Here is a 14694-nt window from a genome sequence, read left to right as displayed (position 1 = left end):
CATACATTATATTCATTATTGTCATTGTTTTTCCCCTTCCGTGTGAGAATTCAATAAAGGGCGCAAGGAAGTCTTCGTAACCGGAGCCGTTGTACTTGCAAGCTGCAATGAACCCCATTCATGTATCCAAATTAGTGCCATGGACTCGTTTGATTTGTTCAAAAAAAAAAAACTAAATTTTTTGTATTTTATAAAAATATCTCTTATAAGAAATGGAAAAGTCCAATTCTCACTGGCCAGAAATCGAGATAATTTTTTTTCAAAAATTTCCTTAAATTTTTAGATAGAATAAGATATAGTTTCTCAAAGGATATAACGGATATTGTACATAACTATCCTAAAAAAATAGATACTCAACTAAACATAAGCTACTCTAAAATATACCATTTTTTCATGGTCAGCTAAATATGCAAAATTATTTTGTAGGCATCATATACTCAAATATCAATTTTTTAGAAAAAAAAATATTTTAGTAAGAAAAAATTCTTCAAACCAAATGAATCTCATATTTTTAAAAAACAATTTATGGTTCCTCTGCGATGATTCCTCCAACCCATGGGGACGTGACATCTCACCTGCAAGCCAAATGGATGCATGGTGCTGGTTGAGTTGTCTCCGGGAATTCTAATGGTCAAATGGTAGGTCCTTGCACAGGCTCTCTTTCAAAAGTGGAATAGCGTCAGCATGGAGACAGATCCAGCCCCATCGTTCTTCCTTTTTCTTCTTACCTTGTACTAATTTTGTTTTGGAAAGTAATCTCCATGGCTTGGTCTTCTCCGTTCAACTACAACTTGCTTTGTGATTACTGCAAACATCCCGATCAGCTGACGCATGTTGTAGCTCAATAGTAGTTGCAGCTATCCATGGTCCCACTGTTACTATTAGTTTTCGATCTATTCCATGGTGTTGGAGTCCACCTCCAACACAGCTTTGCTCCACACTTGGTGTGGTTTCACAAATCCCAAGTTGACAATTTAAGATTGCAATTCCCATGAAATTTAAGCCAAGTGAGAGAACTAAAATCTTACTAAAAGATCGAAAATAATATCTTTACTTTTCAGTCCTCTTTCTGGTTTTCGTATACAATGAACTTCCCAGTAATTAGCAGGCTTCTCTAAGGATGCTGAATCACCAAGGTTTTTGAAAATTAGCTACTTGAGCTGGGGTGGTCCACACAGATTCCAGGGATGTGTTGGCACACCATGCTGCCGTTGTAATTTATTTATTTATTTATTTAAATTTGTATGTATTTTCTTTCGATATAGAAAAATTTCCAAGGTGCCGACTCTCCAATTTTATGTGTGCTTACATTGGCACGTAGGTTTGACCTCATTCATTTTTTTTAATTATGTGCATATGGTCCTCAACATTGAGGAGTAGGTATTTGTAATACTAGGTCATCTATGTTCACTCTCTTCAAGTTATTGTGAATTAAGTTGTTGAGTTTAAAGGTGGTGCTATAAATTCTTCCTACCATCATCCATTATTCTTAAGCTATTAATTCAAAGAACAAGTATTGACCTTGGATTTTAAAATCTGAAAAGTGTATTTCATAGAGATTTTTTTTTTCTAGGAATAGAATCTAATAGAATTTGAATATAACCTCTCTTATCTAATTGATCAGGCAGAGCTTAAATGTAGAATCCTCCTGTTGAAATAATTCTTAAGATAAATAAAAAGGTTTCCATGACTTAAGAATAGATCATTTTGGAAGCATTATGGGATGGTAAGAATAATATCGACTGCATGACATAAAGTATAATATAATCTTGTCAACTAAAATTGGGTTATATTTTGTTTTATGACATCATTCCTTTCTTTCATTCTTTCTTTTTTCCCTTTTGAGAAAAAAATATCAAGTGAAGCCCATGAAAGAAAACTAATAATACCAATAACGACCGGCAAGCAAGGAAAACAATACATTTTGAAGGCCAAAAAAACTAAGTGTTATGTATATCTTGAGTTTACAAAGCCTAGAAAGCCAAATAGGTATTTTTTTTTCTCGAAGTAGAGGGAGCAAAACGAATGGAGCATAGTGCAACCAATGAAGCAAGTGGAGAAAAGGTTCCTTGACGGTCTGGAGAGGAGGAGAAGGCAGGAGGTTAAGCCTGTGGCAGTCGACCACACTCTTCAGCTGGACAGAGGGAAGAGGGAGAGGGGAAGGCAGTGATGTTGGCAGTGAATTCATGATGAGGAGAGGGGGCTCTTCGGTGGCCCCAAGAGAGTAGGGAGGAGAAGAAATAGAGAGAGAGGTAGTGGCCTCACTCTCCATTCAATTACATGAGTGCTAGTGACGACCGACTAACAATTCTAAGAAGATGAGGCTATTAGTAGGCACACTCAATTCCATGGCGCCGTAGTTGGTTATCGCCATTCGCACCGTGCTACAACAGGGTATCCATTGTTTACATGGTAGAGGAGACAATTCTTGGTTTTCATTTCTATAAAACCAGGCTGGTCCAAATAGACTGGTCTGATTTGAGATTATTTCAGGCCAGTTTACATATAACTAACTGTAGGACATTACATTGCTGATGCACACTTTTTTCTTCTTTTTTCTTTTCTTTTTTTGGGTAATGATGACCTATAATATCAAAAGTGTTTCTAAAATTATTTTATATATTTACGTAAACTTGTTATCTAAAGATCAAGTAATAACTAAATAAATATTTTTTAGTGTTGAACAAAAGATTCCGCATAACATATAGCGAGAGTGTTCAAAGCACTTGAAATATGATTTCCATATGTTTTTAGGTGTGCAGATTGTAATGAATATTGTGTGAGTATATTGTATGTGTGTGTGTGTGTGAGAGAGAAATTATGTTAAATCTTTGATATTTGTGTGGTTGCTACAAATAATAATTGCTCATTAAATTGGTGAACCCAAACTAATGATCCAAAAAATTGATGATCATTTATAGCAATAAAAATGGCTAAAAAGACATGTTGGGGGCCTTCTATTTAAGATGTCAAATGATTACAAAAATGGATGGCAAAATAATGCCGGGCTATATAATAGAATATATAAAAAGTGTATGAATTGAAATTCATCGTTGTTAATATATTTTGCTTAAACATGCCTATATCTTAGAAAATTTTTATCACGCTATAAAAATAGTCAATATTTTATTCACTAGATTTATAAGTAGGAAACCTCCAACATATATGATTTTCAGCTTTTCAATAGTTTTAATATTGGGCATCATGATCATAGATTTAAGTATTTCTAATATTGTAGACAATGATTCACAACATAGATCTTCAAATTGATTTGTTCATTATTGATTTGACATTTAATATGGAGTATGCCCATATGCATCTATAACCGTCAACGTATTTTGAGCAATGTGCGCACATTAAAGTAGAAAGAATACACTTTTTTTTTATTTTTTTGGTGCATACTTCTAAGTTTTATCTGTTTTAATAACACTATTGAGATGCAAAGTATATAAAATTTCGATGATCGCATATAAGTATGCGATCAGTTATTAAGGTGTCATATCCAAAGCCGGCTCAATAATTCGGGATATAAACGTGATTTCTCTCTCCAACGACCCGGTCACCTTTGTGGGCTGCAGGTCTCCGTTCACAAATCTAAGGGTAATAAAATGACATGACGACGACAGCAAGAATTTGAAAATGCTAGGCCAAAGCGCTGACGTGGCACGTGATAGATGGTCCAACATATATTTCTTTGTCAACCCCACGAGAACCGGACAAATCTCTTCCTCTCACGTCAGATGAGGAACGGAATGGCAAATGCATGTATAAGTATCCAAAATTTTTTCGGCAAATAACCGATGTGAAACTAAACATATGTCCACACGATTTAAATCTATTCAAATCTAATTACAAATACTCCGATAGACCCGTTATCAGCCTTGATGAACCCGGCTGCTGTGTCTCCTACTCCGCATAAGCTATAGACCGAGTTCGTTCTGATACGATTTGTAACAACTCAGGAGCTCACCCAAAATGGCTAGTCCGAAGGTATTATTTGGATTTGTTGATCCTGTATAAGTATCCAAAATCTTTTCTACAAATAACCGATGTGGGACTAAACACATGTCCGCACAGTCCCTCATGATGCATATCTGAACTAAGTTCTTAAATACTCGTGCTTGAGGAGTAGGTATGGGTACAGGAAATACTACAACAGAGGGTGAGAGAATGTGCTCTCGTGACTTCAAGTAATTGATTCCCTTCTCCAAGCATCTCAATGAATAGTGTAAGGGAAAGGAAAACGATAGGAAAGGCCCGCATATCATCTCTCTCTCGCTCTCGCTCTCATTGTGTGTGGTTGGGATGTCGGGGCTTGAGAAAGGGATGTGCTCCCCGCCTGCCCACGCGCACGCGGCCCTACAACGAACCCTAATTTTTAAACTCCTTCCTTCTACTGTTTCATTTCTACTCTCCGACAAAGTGCAAAGCACCCATCATCTCCACACTAACAACACCGCAACTAAAATGACAACTTAATAAACAAATGTATTTTAATCAAATGCAAACCAAACCAATCCCGAATCTCTCTCTTGCTCTCTAAGTTGGTCTTGGCAACATTTCTCGTGGGCTCTTGGCTTAGGAAGAGAATACCTATCTCCTTCAGTACTTCCCTCTATTCTCTACTGTATTTATACGCTGAAAGAATAATAGCACTGAAAGAGAGATCCTTCCTATGATAGTAGGCCTTCAGAGTTGTTCCATTGCTGTCCATGAATTAAGTAGGGTAAATATTCCTACTTTTGGTTCCTTCTCCTGAACTCTCCTGCTCCTGTCAAAGAAGAAATGTCAAGCACAATCTTCGTCCCATATAGCAAGTATAGATATTCGTATGACTGAGTGAATATAGAGATAGAGACTAGAAAAGCTCATGTTCTTACTTGGGCTTCCTTCTGTCAGCTTGGTCACATCTTCTCTTGCAATCTGAGTCTTTCTGGGTCTTTCCGTAGAAACACAAGAAAACAAGAGTGGGAGAAGGAGGAGGAGAAGAACCGAGAAGAGTCTCTCCATCGAGAAACTGGCGAATCGTTGGTGGGCCGGGCACTTGGGGCTTCCGGGAGTTGACCCGGCAACCCCCGGTTCCTCCGGCCCCAAGAAGCTCAACCAGGAGACGCCCAAGAAGGACACCGACCCTGGCTCCCGAGCTGACGAAGAGGAGGAGAGAGACAACAGCGACGAGCCCAAGGAGGGTGCCGTCGAGATCGGTACCCGCCGGCCCCGCGGCCGCCCTCCGGGCTCCAAGAACAAGCCGAAGCCCCCCATCTTCATCACCCGCGACAGCCCCAACGCCCTCCGCAGCCATGTGATGGAGGTCGCTGGCGGTGCAGACGTCGCCGAGTGCATCGCCCAGTTTGCACGCCGCCGCCAGCGTGGCGTCTGCGTGCTCAGCGGCACCGGTGCAGTGGCCGACGTTGCACTGCGGCAGCCCGCTGCGGCGGGTGCCGTCGTCGCGCTACACGGCCGCTTCGAGATCCTCTCGCTGACTGGTGCCTTCTTGCCCGGACCAGCTCCGCCGGGGTCCACGGGGCTGACGGTGTACCTGGCGGGCGGGCAGGGCCAGGTGGTGGGGGGGAGCGTCGTAGGTTCTCTCCTCGCGGCGGGGCCGGTCACGGTGGTTGCTGCGACGTTCGCCAACGCCACCTACGAGCGGCTGCCGCTCGAGGATGAGGAGGAAGGCGGCGGGCAGCTGCCTGGCGGCTCACCGACGGCGATAGGGGCCGGACTGCCCGATCCGTCTTCATTCCCCATCTATAATTTGCCGGCAAATCTCCTCGCGCAGCTGGGCCATGACGCGTTCGCATGGGCTCATGCTCGGCCGCCGTACTAAAACAACCTAAGGGTATCAAGGAGAAGAAGGGACGGAGAAGGTAAGAGATCCTGTTAAAATTTATTCTATCTGGTGAAGAAGGGAAAGGAGAAGCAAGCAATCTCATCTAAAAGCTCCAGTTCTGTGTGTAAATGATGCATGATGGTTCATGATATGGAATACTCTCATGTTGAGCTTTTATAATTTCTGTTTCCTTTGAAATGGGTAGAAGTGGTGTTAATAAATAATAATTAGTTTATTGCCTTTATTAGCTCTAACATAAAGTGGATGTCAAAGATGTATCATAATTGTGGGAGATTGGAATTAGGGAAGGGTGGGAAACAGCAATATTGAAAGCTGCTTCAAGGCCTGTCTCAGCCATATCGTTTTATTATTTATTAATTAGTGAACCCCTAAATCCCATATCTTCTCAACTACAAGATGTTGAGACAACTAAATACAAGCACTAAAGATGCTAATAATCGTTTTGGTGGAAAGTGTAACATAGCTAAAAAAATGAAGGGGGAAAAATGTGTATGTGAATCACTTTTAAAACCCAGACAATAGGCCTTCAACATACAACAGTAGGCCTGCAGAATTTCATCATTTTATGCATGAATGTTTTTAATTTTTTAAAATCTTGTGAGAAGGGCCTGTGAGTCACTTCCCATGTTTGTCCAGATTCAGCTATTTGATCACCATGACCTGGATAAAATCATTTTATTTCTACTTTATAGCCTTATGATGCTTATATGCTTCCTAATTTAATTCACTATGTGCAGCAGTAGGTACTTGGAACATCTCTAGGCATTTATCAGCGCTATTTATGACAATATGAGTGCTAGATGTACTTTTCTGCACATCATTCCACCAAAATCAAGCTATTCATACCTTCACCGGAAACGTGATGATAGCCAGATGTGATGCAAGTCTATGCCTATAATTCTGCTTTACTGTTATTTGTTTTAGCTATAAGAAACCTTAGTATATATTTTCATGCTTATCAAAGATTGCAAATGCTAATTTTTTTCTTAATTTTTATAAAAAAATGAAATATAGACTGTGTTTTACAAAACTTAGAGGTGATGGATGGGAAACAAATTCAAAGAGAATATGAAAGTCAACAACTTAAAAACTTTTGTGATTTATATTATTCTTTATATTCTAGTACACAAGGGATAGATTGGACAGAAGAATATCCTAATATAGCAAAATAAGTAGAAGATGCTGAACAAGATCACATGTACACATTTATTTACATTTTGTTCCCTTGGAAATCTTTCCCTAGAATAAGATGCAATGCATACAGTCCCAGGATGAAGTACTTCGAAAGTGCTTCTACCATACCAAGTTCTTACTCTTTTTTTTTGTTTTTTTAAAAAAAAAATCAAGTTCTGTGTTTGATTATAATAAGGAGTCTATCAGAGATGATAGATTCATTTTTATTATTTTCGCTGATACGTTTTCCAGTTAGAATAAACTAAGTAATTGTTAATTCCTTGACCCAATATCTTCTTCTATCTTTCTTCAATTATTATATTCCATTATCTTGATGTTCAACTCAGACAACAGAACAACTCTTAAATTTTTACCCATCAACTTACATATGTTTGGTTATAAAAATGGGGGCAGATGTAAGTTTGTGTGATCTACAATAAAACAACAATAAAATAAAAGAATTTAATCCTGTAAAGTCTAACAGTTATGTAGTACTCTGTCGTTTTGCCATATAGATGCTATTAAACATACTCTAGATACCTATTTAACATATCCATGCTTGAATTAGTTTGCCTTGTGCTCCTCAGTTTACAATAACCTCAGGCTGATACTCCTTATCATCAATATCTATCTTCTTTTATATACTGACTTAATGCTCTTCAAAGGATGGATATATAGAGATAATGACCTGTATGGCTTCTGTTTGATGAGCTCATATGGATTAAATGTCTTTCTCATATACTATCTGCACTGTTCTCTCAAAACCCATCTCTGCCTTTCCCGGCTTATGTTGACATCGATCATCATCATCATTATCATCGCCGCTATCAATTTCTTCATAGCAGCTACCTTCTGATGATTGCATATGGCAACCTTATGGTACCTACGTCTGGGTGGTTTTTCGACCCCTTTTCTCCTATCCATCCCTTCAATACTCTTGTTAAAATTTTAGTTTTACTAAGTTCTTCTGAAGGTTCATGAGTATGTCAGGGCTTCTTCAGTGCATGCAATGTAGAAAGGAATAACATTCGCAAGTTTGATAATATAAGAAGTTGGTTTCTTCAATACAGAACAAAGGGCATAATCTTTGTATTCAAACTAGACGATTCTTCATGGAATATTTAATTACTATGTGTTATTTGCTTCAGACTATATATGGTCTTCCGTTTCCTTTAGATCCTTTTGCTATGCTTTGAACTACATTTTTTATCATCAAAAGAAAATCAGATTGTGATGGCTGTTCCAAAAGCCAAACTAATTATTGTTGAGGCCACCATCAAAATCAAATCAACTTACTTTGACAAGTTTGCGGATCACCATCCACTTTGCTAAATACTGCTAAGTATTTTAGAACAATTCTAAGATTGTAATCAAATTGGGAGGAAGAACATTTTACACAGACAAAAAGCTTAGGGTTATCTCACATCCTTCAAACAATATGATAACCCGCTGACAATGCAAAAATCAGTCATGCTGCAAGTACCTGAACTGAACTCCATGCAACCTAAATGAAGCCTGCATATTTGTTTAGATAAATTTAGAAGCCTAAATCTGAAGACTGATAATCGAAGAAAAATCATGTCGAAAAGAAACACGCATGCACATGGGAGGGGGGAGGGGGGTAAAATGTCGTCAAGAGCCATTTAATTACAGTTTTAGGTATCTTCTGAAGAACGTTCAACTTTGTTAGTAGTCACATGAACGACTTGCTCAGGGACATCATTACAAGGAACACTCCAATTTTATCTCCTTGAGGTATTAATCCTTTTTGTTAGCCAGTTCTTTTAATGTTGTTGATGGAATCCTCTTATTTGGTGATTGAGTCTCAAGTCACCCTTATTTTCCTTTGTGAACTTTTGTTAAAGTTAGTTTCATTTTTCAGAAACACCTAGAACAACTTTTGTAACTCAAATTTCTTGGAAAAAAAAGTTAGAGCTTGCGCCGCAATATTTAGCTGTAACATGTGTTATTTTCTGGCAATTGTACCATGACTTAATGGTGCTGGTCACTGATTCTGTGCTTTATTACCATGTTGAAACCATCAAGAGATGCATAGATGCCTATCAATCAATCGAGATCATCTGATGAAGGCTGTCATTACAAGCTTAAGTTCTACGCCATATTAGCTGGAAGATTCACTAATCGGCAACTTGCGATCGATGCAGGCCAATAATGCTATAGAAATCGTCTACTTGACTAGATTATTTGATCTTAGGGTTTTCAGGCATCCATTTGTAGGTTTCCATTTATCTAATGCACCACATGGTGGGCTAACTATTCTCTTTACCTATGTGGAAGAAAGTCTCGGGCACAGAAGATGACTTTAAAAGTCCTTTTGTCCACCTAGTGACCCTCATCGAGTAGGGGCTGGTTTCAAAATTTGTTACTTTATTTTGTTTCTAGGTTGAATTCAACCATGTGGAATTTGAGCCATAGGAAGTTGCATCAAGCTGTTTTAATTTTAAGCTTACATCACCACCAAGTTAGAGAAATCTCTTTCTTTAATATAGTAATGTAAAGTTGTCGACAATATTTAACAAAGCCACTTTATTTATTAATATGATAGAGCTGGGGTCTATCAAATGAATTTAAATGGTGCTTGATCTAAGTATTTGTTTCTTTTTGAAAGTCTTAAAGAAAGCCATGTGTATAATAAGCCTTAGATGAGGAAGAATGGGGATCTCTATGTGATTATCTGATAACAGGTAATATATATCTAAAATTCAATCTTTTATGTCAAGAGAGATCGATTGACGGAGTAAAAGTATTGCTTTACTTTTCAAGAATATTATTCTAATACCTTATGTGAATTGCAGTTATTACTAAGAACTGGCTTATACATTTATATGCTTTTTCTCTTCAGAAAAAAAAAAAGAGAATTACAGTTCATATGCGCTCCCAAAAACAACATTACTTGCCTTGATGGGTTGATGCATTTAAAAGTGTTAACGGGACACTATAAATTTGACTTTCCACACTGCAAGAAGTTTCAAATGGAGAATAAGAGGTCCCCATCTTCACATGGATTCACATGAAGTACTGCGTTTATCCTAATTTATAATTAAGCAGAGGTTGCATGGATCTAACACTTCAATGGTAAGGACTCAGTTCCATGAATGCTAGTGAAATTATTGCATCCACTAATAATAAAATCCTCCTGCATCCACCAGAATGATGATTCCCCCACTTTTTGAGTCACCAGCCTTCCCAAGCTCACCCTCGTCGGCACTTGCTATATACTTTGATCCAAAGGTGCCAATCAAATTAGAGCCTAAAAAGTTATCCTCTAAACATGAACTCGTACTAATAAATTATTGTTGCTGCATAAAATAATAAACTAATAGGTAGGGTTCCATGCCTAGTCCCAGCTTGTCTTTCACTAAAGAAAAAGAAAAAAAAAAAAGGTGGAGTGGACCATCTTATCAGTTCTTAGCAATATATAAAATATTAAGACCTAAGAGTGGATAGGTGTGCATCACTAGAAAGAAATCTAGGAGGAAATACCTATTTAATGGTGTCAGCGTCCATCCCTGAGGAAATGCACCAGCTGCACCTAATTAGCTGACAATTCAGTTCACTTTTGATATCGATATCCAAACAGCTAACGTCTTGAGTTGGGGAGTTATCTTGATGGATTAGTGCAGTTGGCCTAATTTAGGTTAGATTTTAGCCCCCCCTGCATATGTGTTGGAATGCTTTCCAAGAATTGAGGTCTATTTCATGGACAACTTGGGTGATCATTGTGCCCTTATTGTTCTATTCAAGCACCATAGGGAAGTCTGATTGTACTTCAGTTGGTTATCATACTTTACCAGAGCACAATGGCTAATTTCTAGATCAGTTATGGTCTAACTCTTTTCCAAGTTAGAAAATTTCAGTGAGGACCGGTGCAGCCTGATATGTCACTCGATTAAAAGAAGAGATCCTCAATAATAGAGCCATAAGTTCTAATTTCTATTGGAAATTCAATTTAGACTCATGTACATCGGTTGTATTTTATGTTTGGTTCTGAAAGAGATAAATCAATTAGTTCAAATGGAAGGGTTAGCTATCCCGAAAAGAAGGGAAAAAAAGAAAAAGGAAGACAGATATTGAAATGAATAGTAATGTTGAAAATTTTGGAGAAATTTGGCGAGAGCATTCTTGTCATACCCATGGCTTGAACTCAAATAATTCTAGTTGGCTTCCAAAAATTTCATTAGCCATTTTGGAGTGCGAAATGGATGCTATCACAAGCGCATCACTTTCACCAGTTAATTTTGTTTGGAAAAGGTAGCAGCAATGCTTTATGATATAGTTGCTCAAATAAGCATATTGGAAGAATAACTGGAAGATGATAGTTAAGCTGGGATTTGCTATTCATCATATGTGGGTTAACCATGGCAAGAAAACTACAGCTCTTAGGGCATGAAGGCTTTCTGAAATACTTTCACATAAATCATGGTTGCTTAATAATTTTTCTCAAAAAGGTATAATATCATAAGAAGGAACAAGGTGTGTCGATGAAGATTCTGCCATCATTATAATATGTCTGACTGCAACATCCACCATATGTAGTGATGTAATTTTGTAACAGTGATTAGTGAATTCAAATTAACTACAGCTGTGACGCATGCATTAGCAAGCTTTTTAGACTGATGTCTTTATGGCTCCAGGGTCAAAATTTTATAGTTATCTGTCAATGTTCAGAGTGATTATGTATGTTTAGTTAATGGATATAATGAGCCTTCATCAATTTGAGTGATTTGGTTAAAATGTGACTGCACCATCCACAGATGGTTTAATGATCCTTCAATTGCCTTGAATTTTTCTTTAGTATTTGTAGTACTTAGTAGGGTTCTATTTTATTACAGGATCTGGAGCCCTATGTATAAGTTCCTTCTAGGTCAAGTGTTATAGGCTTTGAGTTGTAGATCTAACATAAACTCCCAAGAGAGTAGTAATAAGAAGACTTTTGCTACTTCTTTGAATTATACTACCTATTAAGCTGAAAGCCTAAAGTTCTAATCTCGCTCTATCTGATTCTCCTTTTTCCTTCAATCATACTGACTTTTTCTCTGCATCACCTTCATTTATTCAGGTGCCAAACTTATTAAAATGGTAGAGACATTCTTTGGATAATTGTGCCCCTTTGTTGGGTGTTGTTTTCCTTCCATTTACAATGTAAAGCTAAGCTCACAACCATTATTTAATGAAGTAAATTTACATTCTTCTTTTTTAATTTGGTAGATGAGGCCATATACAATTTGGAACGTACGTTTTTGTTTTCTTGTGTTCCACCCTCTTATGGCACACATACATGCTCCAAACCTATTTCAGCATTCTAACGCACCAAATAGGCTCTAATAAGCCCTTCCATGATTGGCTCATAGTTCACAAGATGATTATGATCTATTTCATTAATTCATTCATAAATTCTCATATTCATATTTGCTTTCTGTAAGCATTGAACTTCTTTGACATTTTTTTTTCAAATGAGTTTTATTGTGCGCCATCTACTTGGCTTTCTCAGGAATTATTTATTATCTATTTATCTATTTATTATATTTTTATGCATCTTTATCCAAAACTATCTCTAACTAAAAGAAATGTCTAAGTAGATATCATGTACACTTTCTGGAGATTCAGTTAATGAACTATTGGCAAAATACACATGTTATTTAGGGGATAGTAAAGAGGGCAAAAACAATAATACTAAAAAAAATAAAAAATAAAGTAAGATAATTAAGAATACGTAAAAAAATTGACCACACAAATGGGACTTGATCTAATCTACACCAAATGGACTTGATTAAATTTGACAAAAAAATTTCAAAGAAGTAGGTCAGTCTCCTAAATTTAGAGTAGACATAAATCCATTCTAAATGTAAACCTAGCCTATTTTTCACTAAGTGACTGGATATAAATTTCAAAATCATAGTCAACTTTAGATTGTGCTCGATTAACAAGTAGACATGTCCTTATCAACTTTAAGACTGAGATTTGATTTAAATGTATTGTATTTTAATTAGAGGTATTGATCCATTTTAGTAGATGCAATTGTAATTCATTTTGATTATCATACCATGCATTTCTGAACTTTATAATAAAAGTATAATCCTCTTAGAGCTAAAATCATATAGTAATTTGAATTCCTGCTTCAAAATATGTGCAAAACTGCAATGTATACACTGAGTCGATTCTTTAATTACTCTCTTCTGAAATCATAATTTCTATGATTTTGATACAGTTTTATAATATTTACAAATGAAAAGCTTATTGGTCCATGGTCCTTATAATTTTAAACTACGCATGTCCTGTTGAATAAACTTGGTGAATGAAAATTTTTTCTTCGTAATTAATGATTATAACTTCAATTCTTAGGATGCCCTAGGACATCCAAAAGAGAGTACGGAAGGCCATCATTATCCCTTCTATATTTAAAAGTTTACCAAACTAACAAGAATCTTTTATAGGCTCATAAACCATAATCTTTCTATCTTAAAAAAATCCATTTACCATGATCACCATAAGATCCAATGTGTTTGTCATACAATTAGAAGTACACAAAAAGTATTACTTCACCTTACGATATCATAAATACAATATGATTGAGAAAAAAGTCTCGCATCATAATTACAATAATAGATAGAAGATATATAAGCAAATGGAAAAAGAGTTAATGATAGATAGAAGGCCTGTGGAATAATTAGGAAAGGAGAAAGATCGCCAAAAGCTTTATGTAAGATGACCAAATCAAGAAAGAGAAACAAACACTAAAATCCAACCCTTCTTTTCATTTCTTAAAACTTAATAAGACATTAGAAAAAAAAGGATGGTGTGGCTACTACATGAAATTATTTTTTTTCCAGATTTTTTATGAATACTAAAGAGGGGATGGCTTTCTCTCTCCTATCTATTTGATATATAGATAGATATTACTCGATTGGTTTAATGAAGAGCATTTATGATGTAAACCATTCAAAATTATGTTTTAGGATATGCTTCTTAAGGAGACAGAGCACCAGCTTCTCGGCGATATCTGGTAGTTGGTGAGAAAGTGTGATACCTTTCAGGCTATCCATGTACACTGGAAGGCGAATAGAACGGCTGACTGTGTCGCTTCCTATGCCGCCCAGCACACTGGAGGGATTCTCTGGATATGAGAGTTGGAAGTTCCTTCATCATTGACTAGTCTTCTTTCTCTTAATAATGCTGGCTATGCTCATGCGAGATTAGTGTGAGCAGCGGATGTACTTAAAAAAAATAAAAAAAAAAGGTGGAGGTCTCTAATGAATTCTCAGTAAGATAATTGTGGAACTGTAATTATTCCATTCTTTCAAACCTGCACAATTCTGTACCAGAGATTTTTCACCTTCCATTGGAACTTCTCCTGATCTTTCCATGAAGTTTTTGGTAAGGAATCTTTCCCTAAATTTAAATGGAAGAAGAGATATGGTTGGTGTTAGCCATCCGGCCTCCTTCGTCTAGTGCTCTTGACTAAAAGTTAGTGCCAAATTTGATGGAGGCAATAGCAGCATTTAGTGGATCCCCAATTAAGACGACACCTGTCCTTCTAAAAGATCCTCCAAGTACAGAAAAAAATAATAAAAAAAAATTTGCACCAGCCGGGAATCGAACCCGGGTCTGTACCGTGGCAGGGTACTATTCTACCACTAGACCACTGGTGC

General features: G+C 36.9%; 1 protein-coding gene and 1 non-coding gene across 2 annotated transcripts; one reads left to right on the top strand and one right to left on the bottom strand.

Annotated features, from left to right (window-relative positions):
* The first annotated feature begins 4134 nt into the window (after nucleotides 1–4134).
* On the top strand, nucleotides 4135–6090 carry LOC103710398 (AT-hook motif nuclear-localized protein 20-like). The gene is made up of 2 exons (XM_039126980.1): nucleotides 4135–4162; nucleotides 4929–6090. Exons 1-2 carry the CDS (start codon nucleotides 4135–4137, stop codon nucleotides 5825–5827), a joined length of 927 nt encoding a protein of 308 aa, XP_038982908.1. The 3' UTR covers nucleotides 5828–6090.
* An 8533-nt stretch (nucleotides 6091–14623) lies between these two features.
* Nucleotides 14624–14694, bottom strand: TRNAG-GCC. The gene has a single exon. It is a non-coding gene; the product is annotated as a tRNA-Gly (tRNA).

The sequence above is a fragment of the Phoenix dactylifera genome, chromosome 5 (assembly GCF_009389715.1).
Source record: "Phoenix dactylifera cultivar Barhee BC4 chromosome 5, palm_55x_up_171113_PBpolish2nd_filt_p, whole genome shotgun sequence".
NCBI classification, from domain to species: domain Eukaryota; kingdom Viridiplantae; phylum Streptophyta; class Magnoliopsida; order Arecales; family Arecaceae; genus Phoenix; species Phoenix dactylifera.
Note: the sequence above shows the minus strand (reverse complement) of the source record. Positions and strands in the feature narration are given on the sequence as shown.

Coding starts and splice junctions, on each gene's coding strand:
- LOC103710398 (XM_039126980.1), top strand. CDS start 4,135: ATGGGTACAGGAAATACTACAACAGAGG. Junction 4,163..4,928: donor AGGAAATACTACAACAGAGG/GTGAGAGAATGT, acceptor TTGCAATCTGAG/TCTTTCTGGGTCTTTCCGTA.